The sequence below is a fragment of the Pongo pygmaeus genome, chromosome 11, assembly GCF_028885625.2.
Source record: "Pongo pygmaeus isolate AG05252 chromosome 11, NHGRI_mPonPyg2-v2.0_pri, whole genome shotgun sequence".
NCBI classification, from domain to species: Eukaryota; Metazoa; Chordata; class Mammalia; order Primates; family Hominidae; genus Pongo; species Pongo pygmaeus.
The window spans coordinates 133,252,211-133,270,094 of NC_072384.2; the positions used below are offsets into that span (position 1 = coordinate 133,252,211).

General features: G+C 46.6%; 1 protein-coding gene and 1 non-coding gene across 2 annotated transcripts in view; both read left to right on the plus strand.

Moving 5' to 3' along the window:
• Nucleotides 1–17,589, plus strand: part of EFHD1 (EF-hand domain family member D1) — a 50,346-nt gene extending 32,757 nt beyond the window's left edge. The window contains exons 3-4 of the mRNA XM_054477532.2: nt 7,309–7,443; nt 16,400–17,589. Coding sequence (XP_054333507.1) covers nt 7,309–7,443; nt 16,400–16,534 — 270 coding nt within the window. The 3' untranslated portion in view covers nt 16,535–17,589. The remainder of the gene's footprint in view (nt 1–7,308; nt 7,444–16,399) is intronic.
• Nucleotides 13,761–13,863, plus strand: LOC129032293 (small nucleolar RNA U13). Its single transcript, XR_008501303.1, has one exon. It is a non-coding gene; the product is annotated as a small nucleolar RNA U13 (small nucleolar RNA).
• Nucleotides 17,590–17,884: the final 295 nt, after the last annotated feature.

A 17,884-nucleotide genomic window follows, 5' to 3' on the forward strand; every position in this document is an offset into this window, starting at 1 on the left:
CCTCACTGCAACCCTTACCCCCCAGGCTCAAGTGATCCCCCCAACTCAGCCTCCTGAGTAGCTGGACCACAGGCACGTACCACTACACCTGGCTAATTTTTTCAAAAGTAATTTTATAAAGGGTCTTATTCTGTGCCTGTGGAGCCCCCTCACCAACAGTCCAAGAATGGACTTGGTCTTTGAACCTCTGAAATTGCAGGCAAAATTTTGAGATACCGGCATCCCACCAGGAAGAGTGCATATAGCATTCACAGCTGATCCCCAAATGGCTAAGAACCTCCATGAGAAAGCCATTTCTATTTTAGGGACAATGTCTCAAGACTATCAGGTGTCTTCCATGGCAAGGATGCCACCCCACAGGGAAGGGAATTTCGTGTGTTAGATGTGTCTGTATGAGTTTTATCAGAAGGCCTCTAGATGTGTCATTTGGCACCTGTATTATATTAACTTTTTTTTTTTTTGAGACAGAGTCTCACTCTGTTGCCCAGGCTGGAGTACAGTGGTGCGATCTTGGCTCAGTGCAATCTCCACCTCCTGGGTTCAAGCGATTCCCCCGCCTCAGCCTCCTGAGTAGCTGGGACTACAAGGCGCATGCCATCATGCCTGGCTAATTTTTGTAATTTTAGTAAAGATAGGGTTTCACTGTGTTGCCCACGCTGGTCTCGAACTCCTGGCCTCGGGCAATCCACCTGCTTTGGCCTCCCAAAATGCTGGGATTATAGGCGTGAGCCACTGCACCTGGCCTATTATAATAATTTTGATGATAATATCAGATTAAAGGCTCAGAGCATCTGTAGTCTCAGTCATGTCTCAGCTTCAGCCCTTAGGAGCTGGGAGTAGAGGACTGTCCCTGCTTCCTGGTGTTTAACCTTGGTTATTCCAGAAATGTTGGAGTACTGGCACCCTGGTTTTTTCACAGTTCACTGCAGCCTCTCACTTCTGGGCTCAAACAGTCCTCCCACATCAGCCTCCCAAAGTGTTGGGATTACAGGTGTGAGCCCCCACACCCAACTAGCTCCCTGGTTTCTGATGTGAGACTTTGGGTCAAGCATTGGTCTGTCTAGGCTAGAAGTTCTTCCTGGAGGTCTGCAGCAGAACTGGCAGCCACAAGCCGCTCCCTCAGCCGTGATGAACTGGGCTTGTCCCTTGCTTCTATAAATCAGCTCCAGAATCTTCTACCTTTGCTGAACCTGAGATACGATTCACAGGGCTGGGCATGAGCCTCTGGATGATCTCATCCAGCTTTGCCTGCCAGAGCTAAGGAGCTGAAGGGCCACAGAGATCTAGATTTGCTGGGTGTGGGCTGTGGCCTCCGTGCCACTCGGCCTGCCCTATCACCACCACACTTGTCTTCACAGCTGCCCTGTTTGGCTCCTGCTGGGGTACTGGCTCTTTCCAGCCTGAATACCCCTGTAGTATGGAAGGCAGAGACTTTTGCCTTGGTGAAGCTTTGGAGTAGATTTTGGGCAGAGAGCTGTGGTGAGCTCTGGGAACAGGAGCTGAGAGGGTGTTTCGTGGCTTGCAATTGCCAAATGAATTAAGACGCATTCCCCCTTCTGCCCCGTTGTACTCAGGGGCCAACTGCAGGTGCTCCTCCCTGAATCCATGATGCTTGGTTAGCTTTTGTCTAGCTGCTGGTTTGGCCAGCAGATGGTAGACATCAGAGGCTTGGAAATCTCCAAAGGGTTCCTGTGATTGGTTTGCACCTCTGTTCCAGAGCTTCAGGGACATTCACAGTCTACCCTTTGTCAGTTCTAAGCCCAGTCCCATCTCTAGTAGCTGCACCAGGCGTGCAGGCCTTGGGAGTGTAAGGACATGCTGCTACTCATACTTTCCTGTTCCATTATTTCACTGTGCTGGTTTCCACCTCTGCGTAAGGCCCTAGTGGACCAGGGCTGTGTTCACAGACTGAAAAGAGCATGGGCTCAGTCTACCACGCAAAGCTAAGTCCCCAGAGTGAGATTTTTTACTTCTGAGCCTCAGTGTTTGTGTCTTTAAAATAGCCGTGTGAATAGCTCTCCCCGCTATTGTCATTGTGAAAACTAAGTTCTCTTTCTGTGCCTTTTACAAGCTAGGAAGACATTCCTAACTGGAAACCATATTTGCTGCCACCTTGTTCTTGCACTTCCAGCTTCTGAAACTGTGAAAAAATAAATTTCTGTTGTGTGAGCCACCCAGACTGCACAATTTTGTTAGGGCAGCCCAAGCAGACAAATACAGTGGCCCCTGGAGCCTGGCTGTGCTGGGCTGCCTGCCTGCCTGATCATGGTTGATCAGACCATGGATGGACCCCTGGTCTGACCAGGCCAATCGAATTCTCTCTCTCGGGATTTTGAAATTGGGGCTGAAGTGCTCCGAATTGGCTCTGCAGGTAGCTGTTCTTGGAAGGATAATGGAATGTGGGGTGCCCACTCTCTACCATGCAGACCAGCATGAGAGATGGAGGAGGAATCTTACCTCCAGTCCTAAGAGCTTTGCCTCTCCTAGTTCCAGTCCTCCTCCAGGCCACTGTGTCTTGTCCTTGGGTTTTTGAGACATCTTATTTTATTTTATTTTATTTATATTTATTTTGAGACGGAGTTTTGCGCTTGTTGCCCAGGCTGGAATGCAAGGGTGCAATCTCAGCTCACTGCAACCTCCGCCTCCCGGGTTCAAACGATTCTCCTGCCTCAGCCTTCCAAGTAGCTGGGATTACAAGCATGCAGCACCACACCTGGCTAATTTTGTATTTTTCTTTTTAGTAGAGACAGGGTTTCACCATGTTGGCCAGGCTGGTCTCAAACTCCTGACCTCAGGCTATCCACCCGCCTCGGCCTCCCAAAGTGCTGGGATTACAGGTGTGAGCCACTGTCTGGACGAGACATCTATTTTAAATAATGAATACCTCCTTTTTGCTTAAGTGAACAAGTTTATTTCTGTCACTTGCAACCTAAGAGTTCTAACTAATACCGTGGGAGTGTTTGCATCACCAGCCGCAGCCATGAAGTTAAAAATGCCCTGAGTGTATCAGAAGCATCCATAGCTTGCATGTGAAAGGGCTTTTTAGCTTTGTTAGTTCTCTTGCTGTCTCTTTGTTTTCTACCTCTCCTTCCCTCCCCCTCTTTCTTCACAGTCACAGCTAGGACAGTTTCCAATTCTTCTACCACATGCCCGGCTTTGTGGACTATAAATAGGAAGACAAACAAGGCTGGGCAGTTGGATAAATTGTCATTTAGGGCGGTTGGTGATTGTAGCAAAATTAAATGGAAATGTCTGGCATGCTTCATGGAAGGCTGGGTGCTTTCAGCTTGAGCTGAGTTTTTTCCCTTCTTTAACTGGCTGGGGTAGGGGGTACCCCTGAGGTGTGACAGGGATACTGCTGGTCACCTGCTGACCTGGCACAGTGAGTGGATGTGGTCTGGATCTGCCCCAGACCTGAGGGTTCAAAGTAAACAGCTCTGGGGAAGGGACCCATGAGGAGAGCTTTCCCTCATGTTTCCAGTTCATGAAACCCGTCCATAAACTGTCATCTCCACTCTGGATGTGAGAAGGCCAAGCCTCGGGGATGGCGAGAGTCCCTGAGGTCACCTGGGTGGGTGCTGGCTGGGGGTGGTGCTCTGTCTTTTTTTAAAAAATATTTTGTTTTATTATTTTATTATTTATTTATTTATTTGAGACACAGTTTCACTCTGTCACCCAGGCTGGAGTGCAGTGGCGCAATCTCGGCTCACTGCAACCTCCACCCCTCAGATTCAAGCGATTCTCGTGCCTCAGCCTCCCGAGTAGCTGGGATTACAGTTGTGTACCACCACGCCCGGGTAATTTTGGTATTTTTAGTAGAGATGGGGTTTCACCATGTTGGTCATGCTAGTCTCAAACTCCGGACCTCAGGTGATCCGCTCGACTCAGCCTCCCAAAGTGCTGAGATTACAGGTGTGAGCCACCACGCCCAGCCAGCGCTCCTTCTTTTCACAGCTGCCTGTCTGGGTCCCAGAGAGCACTGGCCTAATGGGGCTGCCTGTTCTCTTTGCCTCGTGGAGCAATGAGGTGGGGCCTTCTGTGAAGGAAATGCTTTAAGGATAGCAGGGCACGGAGCGACCAGTATGTCAGTCCCTCTCTCCACATGCCTCTCATCTGCAGCCCTGAAGTCTACTGCTTCGACCTTTTCCACCCCTGTGTCACCATCCCCTTGACCTCCAACCTATTCCTGGGGGGCCTGGCCTCCTCCAAAGGGCGTGTCTTCTTTCAAGTCAATGTTCAGGTTCTGATAATCCACAACAAACTGAGTCTCTGCCGGCCTCTAGTGAGAGAGTTTGAAGCTGCAGATGGTTGAACAGGGCTGACCATTGGCCTCTCCGTGGGCATCTTGCTGTGTCTCTTGCTTTGTATTTGACAATATCCACGGTGGCGTTAGGACCCTGAAGGGAGCAATAGGAAGAGGGTGTCTTACAAGGCATTTTGGGGATGCGGTGGTTGAGACTCTCACCCGCATGAAACACACTTCCCTCTGGGGACTGAGAGCCTTGGCAGTAATGATACTCAAGTGAGGATTTGGAAGGCCTGTAGAAGTTGCTTCACCTATCATTCTACTTTAAGTAATGTTCTTTTCCCTTTTGAGAAGGCTTTTTTTTTTTTTTTTGAGACAGAGTCTCGCTCTGGAGCCCAGGCTGGAGTGCAATGGTACGACCTCGGCTCACTGCAACCTCCACCTCCTGGGTTCAAGAGATTCTCCAGCTTCAGGCTCCTGAGTAGCTGGGATTATAGGCATGCACCACTACGCCCGGCTAATCTTTGTATTTTTAGTAGAGACGGGGTTTCACCATGTTGGTCAGACTGATCTCGAACTCCTGACCTCGTGATCCACCTGCCTTGGCCTCCCAAAGTGCTGGGATTACAGGCGTGAGCCACCGCGCCTGGAGAGAAGGCATTCTTTTAGGGAAGAGGGTTATGAAAAAAGACCTGGAAACCCGCAATTTTCCTGTGGGTGCACACACTTTAGGTAGCACCTGAAAACCTGAAGAGAGCCTCTTTCGATGATGGCTTGGAACATATCAGTTTATATTCTTTCCATATGGAAAAATAAGTCATGAAACTTAGATAGCAGTTGTTTAAAGAATATAACTAAAAAAGCCACAGAATTGCCTTGGGAGAGGACAGGAAGATGGGGGAACTGCCATTTAAGTTTGGCCAATTTATAGCTGGGCATGGTGGCTCATGCCTGTAATCCCAGCACTTTGGGAGGCCTGAGGCTAGGAGTTCAAGACCAGCTTGGTCAACATGGTGAAACCCCATTTCTATTAAAAATACAAAAATTAGCCAGGTGTGGTGTCACGCTCCTGTAATCCCAGCTACTTGGGAGGCTGAGGCGGGAGGGTCACTTGAACCTGAGAGGCAGAGGTTGCAGTGAGCCGAGATCGAGCCATTGCACTCCAGCCTGAGCAACAGAGCGAGACTCCATCTCAAAAAAAAAAAGTTTGGCCAATTTATTTATTTAAAAGTTTGTTCTTTGGAAGCCTGAAGATTAATTAATTCAGATCACATTTTGAATCTGGAGGAGGAGGGTGGATTATTCAACAAATGATGCAAGGATTACTAACCAACCATTTGGAAGAAAATAAGGTTAATGATTAACGTCACATGATAAATAAAAATAAATTTCAGAGATTAAATATTTACATGGTTAAAAAAAAGAATCCATAAAATTGTAGACAAAACGTAGGTGGTTGTTTATATAACCTTGGTGCTGAAGAAGGTTTTTCTAAGCATAACACTATATGTAAAATTTTTGAAAGTTGAACATTAGCGTAAGCATACTTAAAAGGCAAGTGACAGAGCTAAAGTATTTGAAACATACCAGGTTCCATGAGGATCTTTAGCAAATGGTAAGACAGGTAAACAATCTAATGCAAAAATGAGGCACACAAGAAAAATACAAGTTGTTAAAAAACCATTGGAAATATTAAATTATTTAGTGTTTAAAAAATAGTATATACAGGTTTATTTGATTTTTCTTTCATCACCGTAAACTAGGATGCTGCTAATTTTTTACTTTCATAGATAATGTTTAAACCATTGTAGGAATGTTTCTAAAGGATAAATTCCCACCAGTGGAATTAATGGTTGGAAGGCAAAAAGCATCTTATTTTCGGTAAACATTTCCGAAGTGCCCATCAAGGCCAGGCACAGTGCCTCACACCTGTAATTTCAGCACTTTAGAGGCTGAGGCAGGAGGATCACTTGAGACCAGGAGTTTGAGACCAGCCTGGGCAACGTAGAAGACCCTGTCTCTACAAATTAAAAAAAAAAAAAGGAAAATTACCCAGGTGTGTTGGCACACGCCTGTGGTCTCAGCTCTCAGGAATCGGAGGCCATAGGACCACCTGAGCCCAGGAGGTCAAGGTTGCAGTGAGCTATGATCGCACCACAGCACTCCAGAGCGAGACACTGTCTCAAGAAAATAAATAAATAGGCCGGGTGCGGTGGCTCACACCTGTAATCCCAGTACTTTGGGAGGCCGAGGTGGGCCGATGACCTGAGGTCAGAAGCTTGAGACCAGCCTGACCAACATGGAGAAACCCCATCTCTACTAAAATACAAAATAATTAGCTGGGCATGGTGGCGCGTCCCTGTAATCCCAGCTACTCGGGAGGCTGAGGCAGGAGAATCGCTTGAACCTGGGAGGCAGAGGTTGCAGTGAGCAGAGATCGCACCATTGCACTCCAGCCTGGGCAACAAGAGTGAAACTCCGTCTCAAAAAATTAAATAAATAAAAAAGAAAATAAATAAAAGTTTGAGGGTGGGGGGCAGTGGCTCACACCTGTAATCCCAGCACTTTGGGAGGCCAAGGCGGACAGATCACTTGAGGTCAGGAGTCTGAGACCAGCCTGGCCAATATGGCGAAACCCCATCCCTACTAAAAATATAAAAATTAGCTGCGCATGGTGGTGCGCGCCTGTAATCCCAGCTACTCGGGAGTCTGAGACATGAGAATTGCTTGAGCCCAGAGGCAGAGGTTGCAGTGAGCCGAGATCACGCCATTGCGCTCCAGCCTGGGCAACAGAGCGAGACTCTGCCTCAAAAAAAAAAAAAAAGTTTGAATCGGTTTACACTCTCAAATAAATATGAGGGTGCCCATTTCCCTATAGCCTTGGGGAAAATGGGCATGTTTTCATTTTTGACAATCTGATGAGGGAAAAAAATAATTTGCCACATGCACACATAAACATCTTTCTTAAGTGATTGGCAGAGTGACTTCGGCTTGGGCCAGAGGGCTGGTTGTGAATCTCTCAGTGAGACTGACTCTGGTTCCCTGCTTTCTTTCCCCTGTAGTTCCTGCTCATTTTCCACAAGGCCGCGGCAGGGGAGCTGCAGGAGGACAGTGGGCTGATGGCGCTGGCGAAGCTTTCCGAGATCGATGTGGCCCTGGAGGGTGTCAAAGGTGCCAAGAACTTCTTTGAAGCCAAGGTAGGTGCTTCGTTCCTTCTGTGAGGAGCAACCACTCCCAGCCTTCACCCTGCCCGCCAGACTGCGGCTGTCATTTCCATCTCAACAGGACACACCTGCAGAAACAGACCAGGAGGGTCCTCCAAGTCCCCTGCCAACCAGCACAGTGTGTGCTAGTTCGCCTGAGTTCAGACTCTGCTTCCTCCATCTCCCTACCCTGTCCACTCTGAGCCTCAGTGTCTTCATCTGTATGATGGAGGAGTGACAATAGAATTGCCTGAATGATTAAATGAGTTCATGTACATGAAAGCGTTTAGGAAGTGCCTGGCTCACTGTGAGCCCTTCGTGGGTGATATGGGCTGTTGGGACTCTTGTGGAGTTTTGTTTGTTTATTCTGGAAGCTTGCCCAGAGACAGAGTGCCTTGATGACACATCCTGGCCTGCCCAGTCCCCTAAGCAGGACTCTAAATTCTTACTTCTCTTTGAGGCTGCTTGGAGACAGATTTCATCATCTCTCTGCCATGCTGAAAGCCCAGTGCTCTCATCTGACAGTGTCAGGGACAAGCCAACCACTCATTGCGCGTTAAACACTGGCACCATGTGTCCAATCCTGAAAGTGGTTTGGCCCTTCCTTCCTGACTTAGCATTGATTCAGCTCATCTCCAGCAAAGCTGGGCACCACATTGAGCTCTAAGATACAACTGCTTTCTAAAGGCGAAGTGGACATAACTGTTGCCCTTCCCAGGGCACACACATAGTCCAGTGAAGAAAGCAAGCTCCACAATGACACAGAGAGGATAGAGAGGAGGGAAGGGCTATTTTGCAGGGATGGGTCTTCTCCATCCATTGAGTATATAACATGCAGATGTCTTATGATGCCTTGGTAGAGGTGCTAGGGTTGGGAGCCCGAGCTTAGCAGGACAGTTTTCAGTCCACTGCTCCAGTGCAAGGTGATACGTGCTCTAGTTGAAGTAGGTTTGAGTGTCTGGGAATGTCTTATCTGGGCATTCAAGACCTGTTATAATCTGGCTCTGATCCCTGCTTCAGCCTCATCCACCCCCTACAAATGCTGCCACGCCTTTCCCAACTGGATCTGCTGTTCCCTCTGCCTGAACTCCCTACCCAAATGCCTCTGCCTGGAAAACTCTGCTTCTTCATCCAGACCCACATTGAAGAGTTCCCTTCCCCGGGCTGCTCTCCCTGACTGTCCATCCTCTTCTGTGTGCCTCTAGTACACATGGAAGTGGTGTTATAATTTATCTTTTCAAGGCACCCTTAGATGCTTTTGGTAAAAATATAAATTAACTCACTTTTTATTTTATTTTATTTTATTTTTTGAGATGGAGTCTCGCTCTGCTGCCCAGGCTGGAGTGCAGTGGCAGGATCTTGGCTCACTGCAACTTTGACCCAACTTTTTGTAAAGCAGTTTGAAACTAACTATTCACATTTTATATTTTTCCCTTCCAGAATTCTACCTCTTAAGACTTCTTCTTTTTTTTTTTTTTTTTTTTTTTGAGACTGAGTCTCACTCTGTCGCCCAGGCTGCAGTACAGTGGCACGATCTTGGCTCACTGCCACCTCCGCCTCCCAGGTTCAAGTGATTCTCCTGCCTCAGCCTCCTGAGTAACTGGGCCTACAGGCACCCACCACCACGCCCAGCTAATTTTTGTATTTTCAGTAGAGACAGGGTTTCACGATATTGGCCAGGCTGGTCTCAAACTCCTGACCTCGTGATCTGCCTGCCTCCGCCTCCCAAAATGCTGGGATAACAGGCATGAGCCACTGCACCCATTGCAAATGCACATACATGTATGGACAAGGATTTTCATACAATATTGTTAGTGATAGAGAAAAATTAGAAATAACCAAAACTTCCATTATCAGGGAAGTGAGTTCATTGTGATATGCCCACACATTTGCACACTCTGCAGCTGTCAAAAAATGAGATGCAGCTGTGTGTCTGTGGGGACAGATGTCCAGAATAAATGAAGCAAGACAATATGCTGGAAACCTGATTTTGTAAACATGAAATCCAACCTGGATCATTATATGCCAAAGTATTAATAATAGTTTTGTCTGAGGGACTTATTTTATATTTTTGTAATGTCTTACAATGAGTGTGCATTATTTTTATAACTGGAGAAAAGATGAAAAGAATGACAATAAAAATTCTTGCAGCTCGTTATGTTTATAGGTCTGCTTCCTCACCCAGACTCAAAGGCAGAGTAGGTACGATATCTTTGTAATTACAGTGCTTGGTATATAATGGCCCTCAATAAACATTTGCGTGGATGACAAATGGAGGGCATCGTCACTGGATTTGGGAGAGGGCCATAAAGGAGCCGCCATTTGTGACAGATGTTCCAAGATGAATGGAGATTCACCCTGTAATCAAGGAAGGGAGGGCGTTGTGATCGTGGGAACAGCAAGTGGAAGGCTCCAAGGCATAGAGGGTGAGGCTTGTTTGGAGGCTGGAGAGGCGTCCCAATGTAAGGATACAGGATGTGTGAGGGAGCAGGGCTGGTGACATGGCTGGAGGTGAAAGCCAAGATGCAAATATGGTGACCCCAGCCTGGCCAACATGATGAAACCCATCTCCACTAAAATTACAAAAATTAGCTGGGTGTGGTGGCGCACACCTGTAATCCCAGCTACTTGGAAAGCTGAGGCAGGAGAATTGCTTGAACCCGGGAGGCGGAGGCTGCAGTGAGCCGAGATTGTGCCACTGCACTCCAGCCTGGGTGACAGAGCATGACTCCACCTCAAAAAAAAAAAAAAAAAAGAGAGAGAGAAAGGAAAGGAAGGAAGGAAGAAAGGAAGGAAGGAAGGAAGAAAAGAAAGAAAGAGAATATGGTGATCAGGAAACTGGGCCAGCACTTGCCACCCTTTGGTGCACCATGGCATGTGTGGTCTATGACTCTGAGATAGGATGGCTCCCGGCTACACTGGACGCTACTGGACAGAGAGCTCCAGCCTCCCTAAGGCTGAGAGGAGCTCCTCTCTGGGCACCTGATTGGGAAGGTCAGGCCTTCCCCCGACTGCTGAGCGTTAGAACCACCTGCATACCAGCTTCCCAGGCCCACCCACATCCACCTGGGATTTCTCCAAGGTGGATTTCAGGAAACGTGTAGTTGATGGAGCTGTGACATGATTCCAATGCACAGCCGCAGGTGCAGGGGAGCCCTCGAGTGTTTGAGCAGGGCCTTGACGTGATCAGGGTGGGCACTATCAGGACACACTTGCCTGGGGACAGTTTAGACTCAGGAAAGTTTTCACAGATGTCCTGAAAAGAATTGTGGGTCCAATAAGGGCAGGGACAACCAGACTAGGGAAGAGGAGGAGACAAATTGAGAATTCTCTAGAGGTCACAGTGTTCCTCATCACTCCATTGGAGGAGGGAGATAAGTGCCATGAGGTTTGTAAGGAGGGGAGTTGATGATATTTTTCATGAAGACCAGCCTCCCAGGCCGAGTGCGGTGGCTCACATCTGTAATCGCAGCACTTTGGGAGGGTGAGGTAGGAGGATTACTTGAGGTCAGGAGTTTGAGACCAGCCTGGCCAACATGGTGAAACCCCGTCTCTACTAAAAATACAAAAATTAGCCGGGCATAGTGGCATGCACCTGTAGTCCCAGCTACTGGGGAGGCTGAGGCAGGAGAATTGCTTGAGCCCAGAGGCAGAGGTTGCAGTGAGCCAAGATCATGCCATTGCACTCCAGCCTGGGTGACAGAGCAAGACCGTGTCTCAAAGAAAAAAAAAAAAAGCCTGGCCTTCCCGTGTTCCCAGAATGGCTGTGGTTTGAGGAGGAAAAGTTATGAACGGGGTTTGGTGTCAAGTGTGAGGTGACTTCAGGCACGGGAAAGGCGTGCCCCTTCATTTGAAGGCCATGGTGTTGGTTGCAAATAGTTTCTGATCACATCCTGTTTGACTGAACCGGGTGACTCCTGGCTGCGTGGGAGGTTAGGGAATGTCTTTTTTTCTGGGATCTGTCTGCCTGGCTGTAATTATGCCACTAGGGAAGATGAGGATCCTACATGTTGAGGGTCATGGAGTAATTTCTTCCACACATGCCCAATTCTGAACCTGCCATTGGAAAGTGCTGGAATATCATTATCTCAACTGGGCTCTCCTGGAGCCAGGGGTGGAGTCAGTCTCCCTTAGGCCCCTGAGCCATGTGTCAGGCCTCATAGCAAGAAATAAGGCAGGAAGTGGGTGCTTCTGGGCACCTCACAACATAGACCACAGGAGCTAACTTCACAAGATACAAGTTGAAACCAAGAATTAGAGATTGACCTATGGTAGAACAGACTGGTGCCAGGACTGTGGGGAAGGCTGGCATTTAGGCTTTTGGAGAAGAAGGTGTAATCAGAGATACAAGGAAACCCTGGGGAAATGCTATTTTGGAGGACAGGAGCAGTTTTTAGAAGAGATTAGGCTGGGTGCAGTGGCTCACACCTGGACATTTTGGGAAACTGAGGCAGGAGAACTGCTCAAGCCTGGGAGTTCAAGGTTGCAGTGAGTTATGATCACGCCACTGGACCACAGCCCGGGCAACAGAGCAATACCCTGTCTCCAAAACAAAACAAAAAGCAAACATAATAAAAGAGAGTTTTTAGTCCCTGCCTCTAGGGATTATAATTCCGTAAGAGTAAAAGTGACCTGGTGCAGTGGCTCACACCTGCAATCCCAGCGCTTTGGGAGGCTGAGGTGGGAGGATTGCTTAAGCCCGGGAGTTTGAGACCAGCCTGGGCAACATAGTGAGACTCTGTCATTACAAAAACAAACAAAAATATTAGCTGGGTGTGGCGGTGCATGCCTGTAGTCCCAGCTACTCGGAGGCTGAATTGGGAGGAACACTTGAGCCTGGGAGATTGAGGCTGCAGTGAGCCATGACTGCACCACTGCACTCCAGTCTGGGTGACAGAATAAGACCTTGTCTCAAAAAAACAGACATTTAGAAAGTTGAGAACTCTGCTCCAACTCCCCCAAGACAGTTAAATGTTGGGAAATGTAAAGATTACTTCTTCCCTTGTCCTCCAATGTTATAAAAAGAATGCAAACATATTGAAAAAGATAATATCATATTCATTCTCTGAAGCCATTGATTCTGATAAAGTCAGATAAAAATGACACATTAGAAAAAATAATTATATCAATGAATGTAGCTCTAAGAATCTTAAAACTTCAGGGGCCAGGAGCATTGGCTTATGCCTGTAATCCCAGAACTTTGGGAGGCCAAGGTGGGCACCTCACTTGAGTTTAGGAGTTTGAGACCAGCCTGGCCAACATGGTGAAACCCTGTCTTTACTAAAAAAAAACAAAAATTAGCTGGGCGTGGTGGCATGTGCCTGTAATCCCAGCTACTCGGGAGGCTGAGGCAGGAGAACCACTTGAACCCGGGAAGTGGAGGTTGCAGTGAGCTGAGATCACACCATTGAGCTCTAGCCTGGGTGACAGAGTGAGACTCCATCTCAAAAAAAAAAAAAAAAAAAAAAAGAATCTTAAAACTTCAAAAAATGGAATGCAGTGATTACATTTAAGGAGATAGATGTTAAAACTGCAAGAATAATTTGAAAATGTTGCTATCATAGGTTATCAAGAAAAAAGTCATTTAAATTAAATATCTCAAAGGTATTTGGTAAAGTTTAATACCCACTCATAATAAAACATTTTAAAATAAGAAAACAATACTTCTTTAGCATGATAAAAGAATATTGGCTGGGCGCGGTGGCTGATGCCTGTAATCCTAGCACTTTGGGAGCCCGAGGCGGGCGGATCACCTGAGGTGGAGAGTTCGAGACCAGCCTGACCAACATGGAGAAACCTCGTCTCTACTAAAAAACAAAATTAGCTGGGCGTGGTGGCGCATACCTGTAATCCCAGCTACTCAGGAGACTGAGGCAGGAGAATTGGTTGAACCTGGGAGGCAGAGGTTGCAGTGAGCCGAGATCACACCATTGCACTCTAGTCTGGGCAAAGAGAGCCAAACTCTGCCTCAAAAAAAAAAAAAAGAAAAAGAATATTTACTTTCCTTATAAATATCAAGGCATTCTATAAAGCAGTAATATTAAATAACGGAGTATGGGTGCAGGAATAAACAAATCAGTCAATGGCACAGGATAGAGAATGGAAACATCTCTTTCATGTGGGAACTTAGGATATGAAGAAGATTGGGAGAATAATGGGCTAGCAATAAAAGGTGTTGAGACAATTGGTGTTGAGAATTGGGAGAATAATGGGCTAGCAATAAAAGGTGTTGAGACAATCCTAAGTTCCTCACTTAGGAAGATGAAGTCAAGTCCCTACTTTATACTCTGCACTAAAATAAGTGCACTTAGATCCTTTTGTGGTTCATAATGTGATGACCAGGTTTTCATGCCCATGTGTGAAGTGCGCCTCCCTCCAATCTTGTTAAGATGTCAGCACATTTGCCTTCTGACAGGAAAGAAAAAAAAGTGAAATAAATGAGCTTATTTTTGTGGCTTAAGGGGCCAAATGAGAACACAAAACCATAAAGGTATTAAAAGGAAATTCAGGAAAATGGGTTTAGAACCTCGGGGGTTTAGAAGACCTTCTTAAACATGACATAAAATGCAAATGGCAGAACGGAAATGGTTGATCAATTTGATTACATCAAAATTTTAAATATGTGTATCGTCCCAAATGCCTTAAAGTTAAAAGATGAGCAAAAAACTGGGAGAAAGTAACTGAAATATGTATAACCAGAGACTAATACCTAGTATTTATGAGGAAAGTAAATATTCTTTTATCTTTTTTTTTAACCTTATGTAAATAAATGCAAATTAGGGCTGAGCTCAGTGGTATATGCCCATAATCCCAGGGCTTTGAGAGGCTGAGGTGGGAGAATTGCTTGAGCCCAGGAGTTTGAGACGAGCCTGGGCAACACAGTGCAACCCCATCTCTACAAAAAAGAAAAAAATTAGCCTATAGGTGGCATGCGCCTATAGGCCTAGCTGCTCAGGATGCTGAGGTAGGAGGATCGCTTGAGCTCAGGAGTTTGAGGCTGCAGTGAACTATGATTGTGCCACTGCACTTCAACCTCAACCTGGGGGATGGAGCAAGACTATTTCTAAAAAAAAAAAGGAACTGCAAATTTAAAAATAATATAATAACTGAATAGAAATGTGGGCAAAGGATATAAATGGGAAATTTACAAAAGAGGAAATAAAAGAAGGTGCGAATTTTTTGGCTATCTGATTGGCAAAAAGTAAAAACATTAATGATAACCTTGGCAAGGTTGTGGGGAAATGACAGCTTCCAGTTCATGATTGTGGGGGTGTAAATTGGAGCAGCTACTTTGGAGAGCAATTTAATAGTCTATTTAAATAATGTACATAAGGCTGGGTGCGGTGGCTCATGCCTGTAATTCTAGCACTTTGGGAGGCTGAGGCGGGTGAATTGCTTGAGCTCAGGAGTTCAAGACCAGCCCGGGCAACATGGTAAAACCCCATCTCTACTAAAAATACAAAAATTAGCCAGGCATGTGATGACATGTGCCTGTAATCCCAGCTACTCGAGAGGCTGAGGCAGGAGGATCAGTTGAGCCCTGGAGGCAGAGGTTGCAATGAGCTGAGATTGCGCCACTGTACTCCAGCCTGGGCAATAGAGTCAGACTCTTGTCTAAAAAAAAGAAAGTACGTACTCAGAGTGTTCGGAAATTTTACAAATTGCGACACACACTCACAGAATCAGTTCTAGAATAGAGGATTTTTAGATGGGTTTATCTGATATGATATTATTGAAGACAAATTGTTAGATTTAAAATACTCAGATGGCACCAAATTCCATTCACAATACCAACAAAAACATGTAACTTCTAGAAGTAAATATAGAACGACTGATTTAGTGAGCAACATAAAGACATAATTGAATGAAAACTGAGGCATTCAGGGAAAACTGTATTTTTAAAAATTATTATTATTTTGAGATGGAGTCTCACTGCAGCCTCGACCCCCAAGGCTCCAGTGATTCTCCTGCCTCAGCCCCTGAGTAGCTGGGATTACAGGCACATGCCACCATGCCTGGCTAATTTTTGTATTTTTAGTAGGGACAGGATTTTGCCATGTTGGCCAGGCTGGTCTCAAGCTCCTGGCCTCAGGTGATCCACCCACTTCAGCCTCCCAAAGTGCTGGGATTACAGGCTTGAGTCACCGCGCCCAGCCCAGGGAGAAATGTATTTTAAAGGTATCCTTTTGCCACAGACAGACGGATGCAATTCCAATCAAAATCCCATGAGGGGACTGGGTGCAGTGGCTCACGCCTGTAATCCCAGCACTTTGGGAGGCCAAGACCGGTGGATCACCTGAGGTCAGGAGTTCAAGACCAGCCTCCAGCCTGACCAATATGGTGAAACCCCATCTCTATTAAAAATACAAAAATTAGCCAGACATGATGGTGTGTGCCTGTAGTCCCAGCTACTCGGGAGGCTGAGACAGAAGAACTGCTTGAACCTGGGAGGCGGAGATTGCAGTGAGCCAAGATCATGCCACTGCACTCCAGCCTGAGCGACAGAGCGAGACTCCGTCTCAAAAATAAATAAATAAATAAATAAATAATAAAAAAAAAAATCCCATCAGGGGATTCATTTTGGTTTGCCTTTTCCCCTAGAACTGAACAATATTAGTGTGAAATTAAAATAATGTAAAAGTGGTTAATAAACTGGGATGTTAAACTGTATCCTGAAAAAAAAAGTGAAGTAGAGTGACCAACCCCAGCAAAAGAAGCACATGGGGGCACAGCAACAAATACAGTGATGTGTTAGAGATGGTGTCTGCGCCAACAGAAAGCAACTTCTGAAGGCCACACAGAAAGAGTGCTTGCTGGGGTCCTGCCCTCCGTGGGCCCACGTTCCCTTGTCTCTAGGTCTGCTGAATGGGCTGTTGGCTCAGGTGTCAGCAGCTCCAGGGTCCTCTGCCCTCCCTTACTCGGTTGGTCTTTGTCTGCTATTTCTCTGCAGGTCCAAGCCTTGTCATCGGCCAGTAAGTTTGAAGCAGAGTTGAAAGCTGAGCAAGATGAGCGGAAGCGGGAGGAAGAGGAGAGGCGGCTCCGCCAGGCAGCCTTCCAGAAACTCAAGGCCAACTTCAGTACATAGTCCTGCTGACCTTGCCCTCTGCCCACAGCTGTGCCTTGCAGATGCCCCCAGAAGAGATGACTAGGCATCTTCATCGCTGCTGCCAGTCCCCTCCCTGAGCCAGCATCTCCATCCACCACCCCATGCCAGCTCCCATGCCAGCCTTCATTCCTTCCAGTGTCCAAGCCCCTCCAGGAGGGTCCTAGGGTGGGCCAGTTGCCTGCCCACCTCTGTCTCCTGCCTCTGCTCCTCTGCCCTACCTGTAGCCAGAACTTGTATCTTCTCAGCAACCTTCACTTTGTCCTTGTCCCTTTACCATTCTACATCAAAGAGTAGTCTGCTATGTCAATTTGTAGAGATATGTCTGTCTTTTTGGGTCCTCAGAGAAAATGCCCATTTTCTCGGAGAATTCTCTGCACTCCTCTCTGCTTCCCGTCCAGCTTCCTTGTTCTCATCTTTGGTAGGATTCTTCCAGTTGCCTTTGCATCTTCTGTTCCTGGGTAATGGTGGGTCTTAATGGAGGCTGGGTGGACCACTGCCCGTCCACTCTTCAACAGGAGGAACAGCATGCCACCACGGTGACACACATTAGAGAAAGGACAGAGGTCTGCTCCTTCCTGCCACCTTTCTCCTGGCCCCTTAGCATTTCCCCAGTCCCTCCCTCTTCACCCTGCTCCGTCTGTGTCTTCCCAGCTCAGCCTTTTTCCCACTCTTAAATACTGTACTACTTCACTGTAAGAATGAAAGAATAGTTAGGATACCAATGAGTAAAAGGGTTCCTGTTCACTCTGACTTTGTGCAAATTGTATTACAGTAGACCCCTGACATTCCCAAGTGACAGATCCAGGGCCTTTCAAACATCCCCAAAGTTGTGGCCATACTCACCATTAGCCAGTTTCTAACATCTGTTTCAGGGTATCCAGCTGTAGATGTTCTTACTCCCCATACTTGTGAGTTCTTGGGGTTGCTCACAAATACTAGGGGTTTTTGTTGTATTTTTAACAAATATATCCTAATGTCATATTTATTCTCTTTTGTAACTGCTGTCTTTACAATAAAGAAATCATCTGCCTTTCTATCTTATAGCTATTTCTTTTTACATTGTACAAATAACGTGGCCATCACATCAATGTGCCTGGAATTTTCTTGAATTAAAGGAGAGAGTAGAGTATTTTCTATAGGAGCCAAGTCCCATCCAGGGCTTCTGTTTGACATTGAGTCCTGAAGTACAGTTAGAAATGGGAACTAGAGGCCAGGCACAGTAGCTCATGTCTGTAGTCACAGCACTTTGGGAGGCCAAAGCGGGCAGATCACTTGAGGTCAGGAGTTCAAGACCAGCCTGGTCAACATGGTAAAACCCCATTTCTAGTA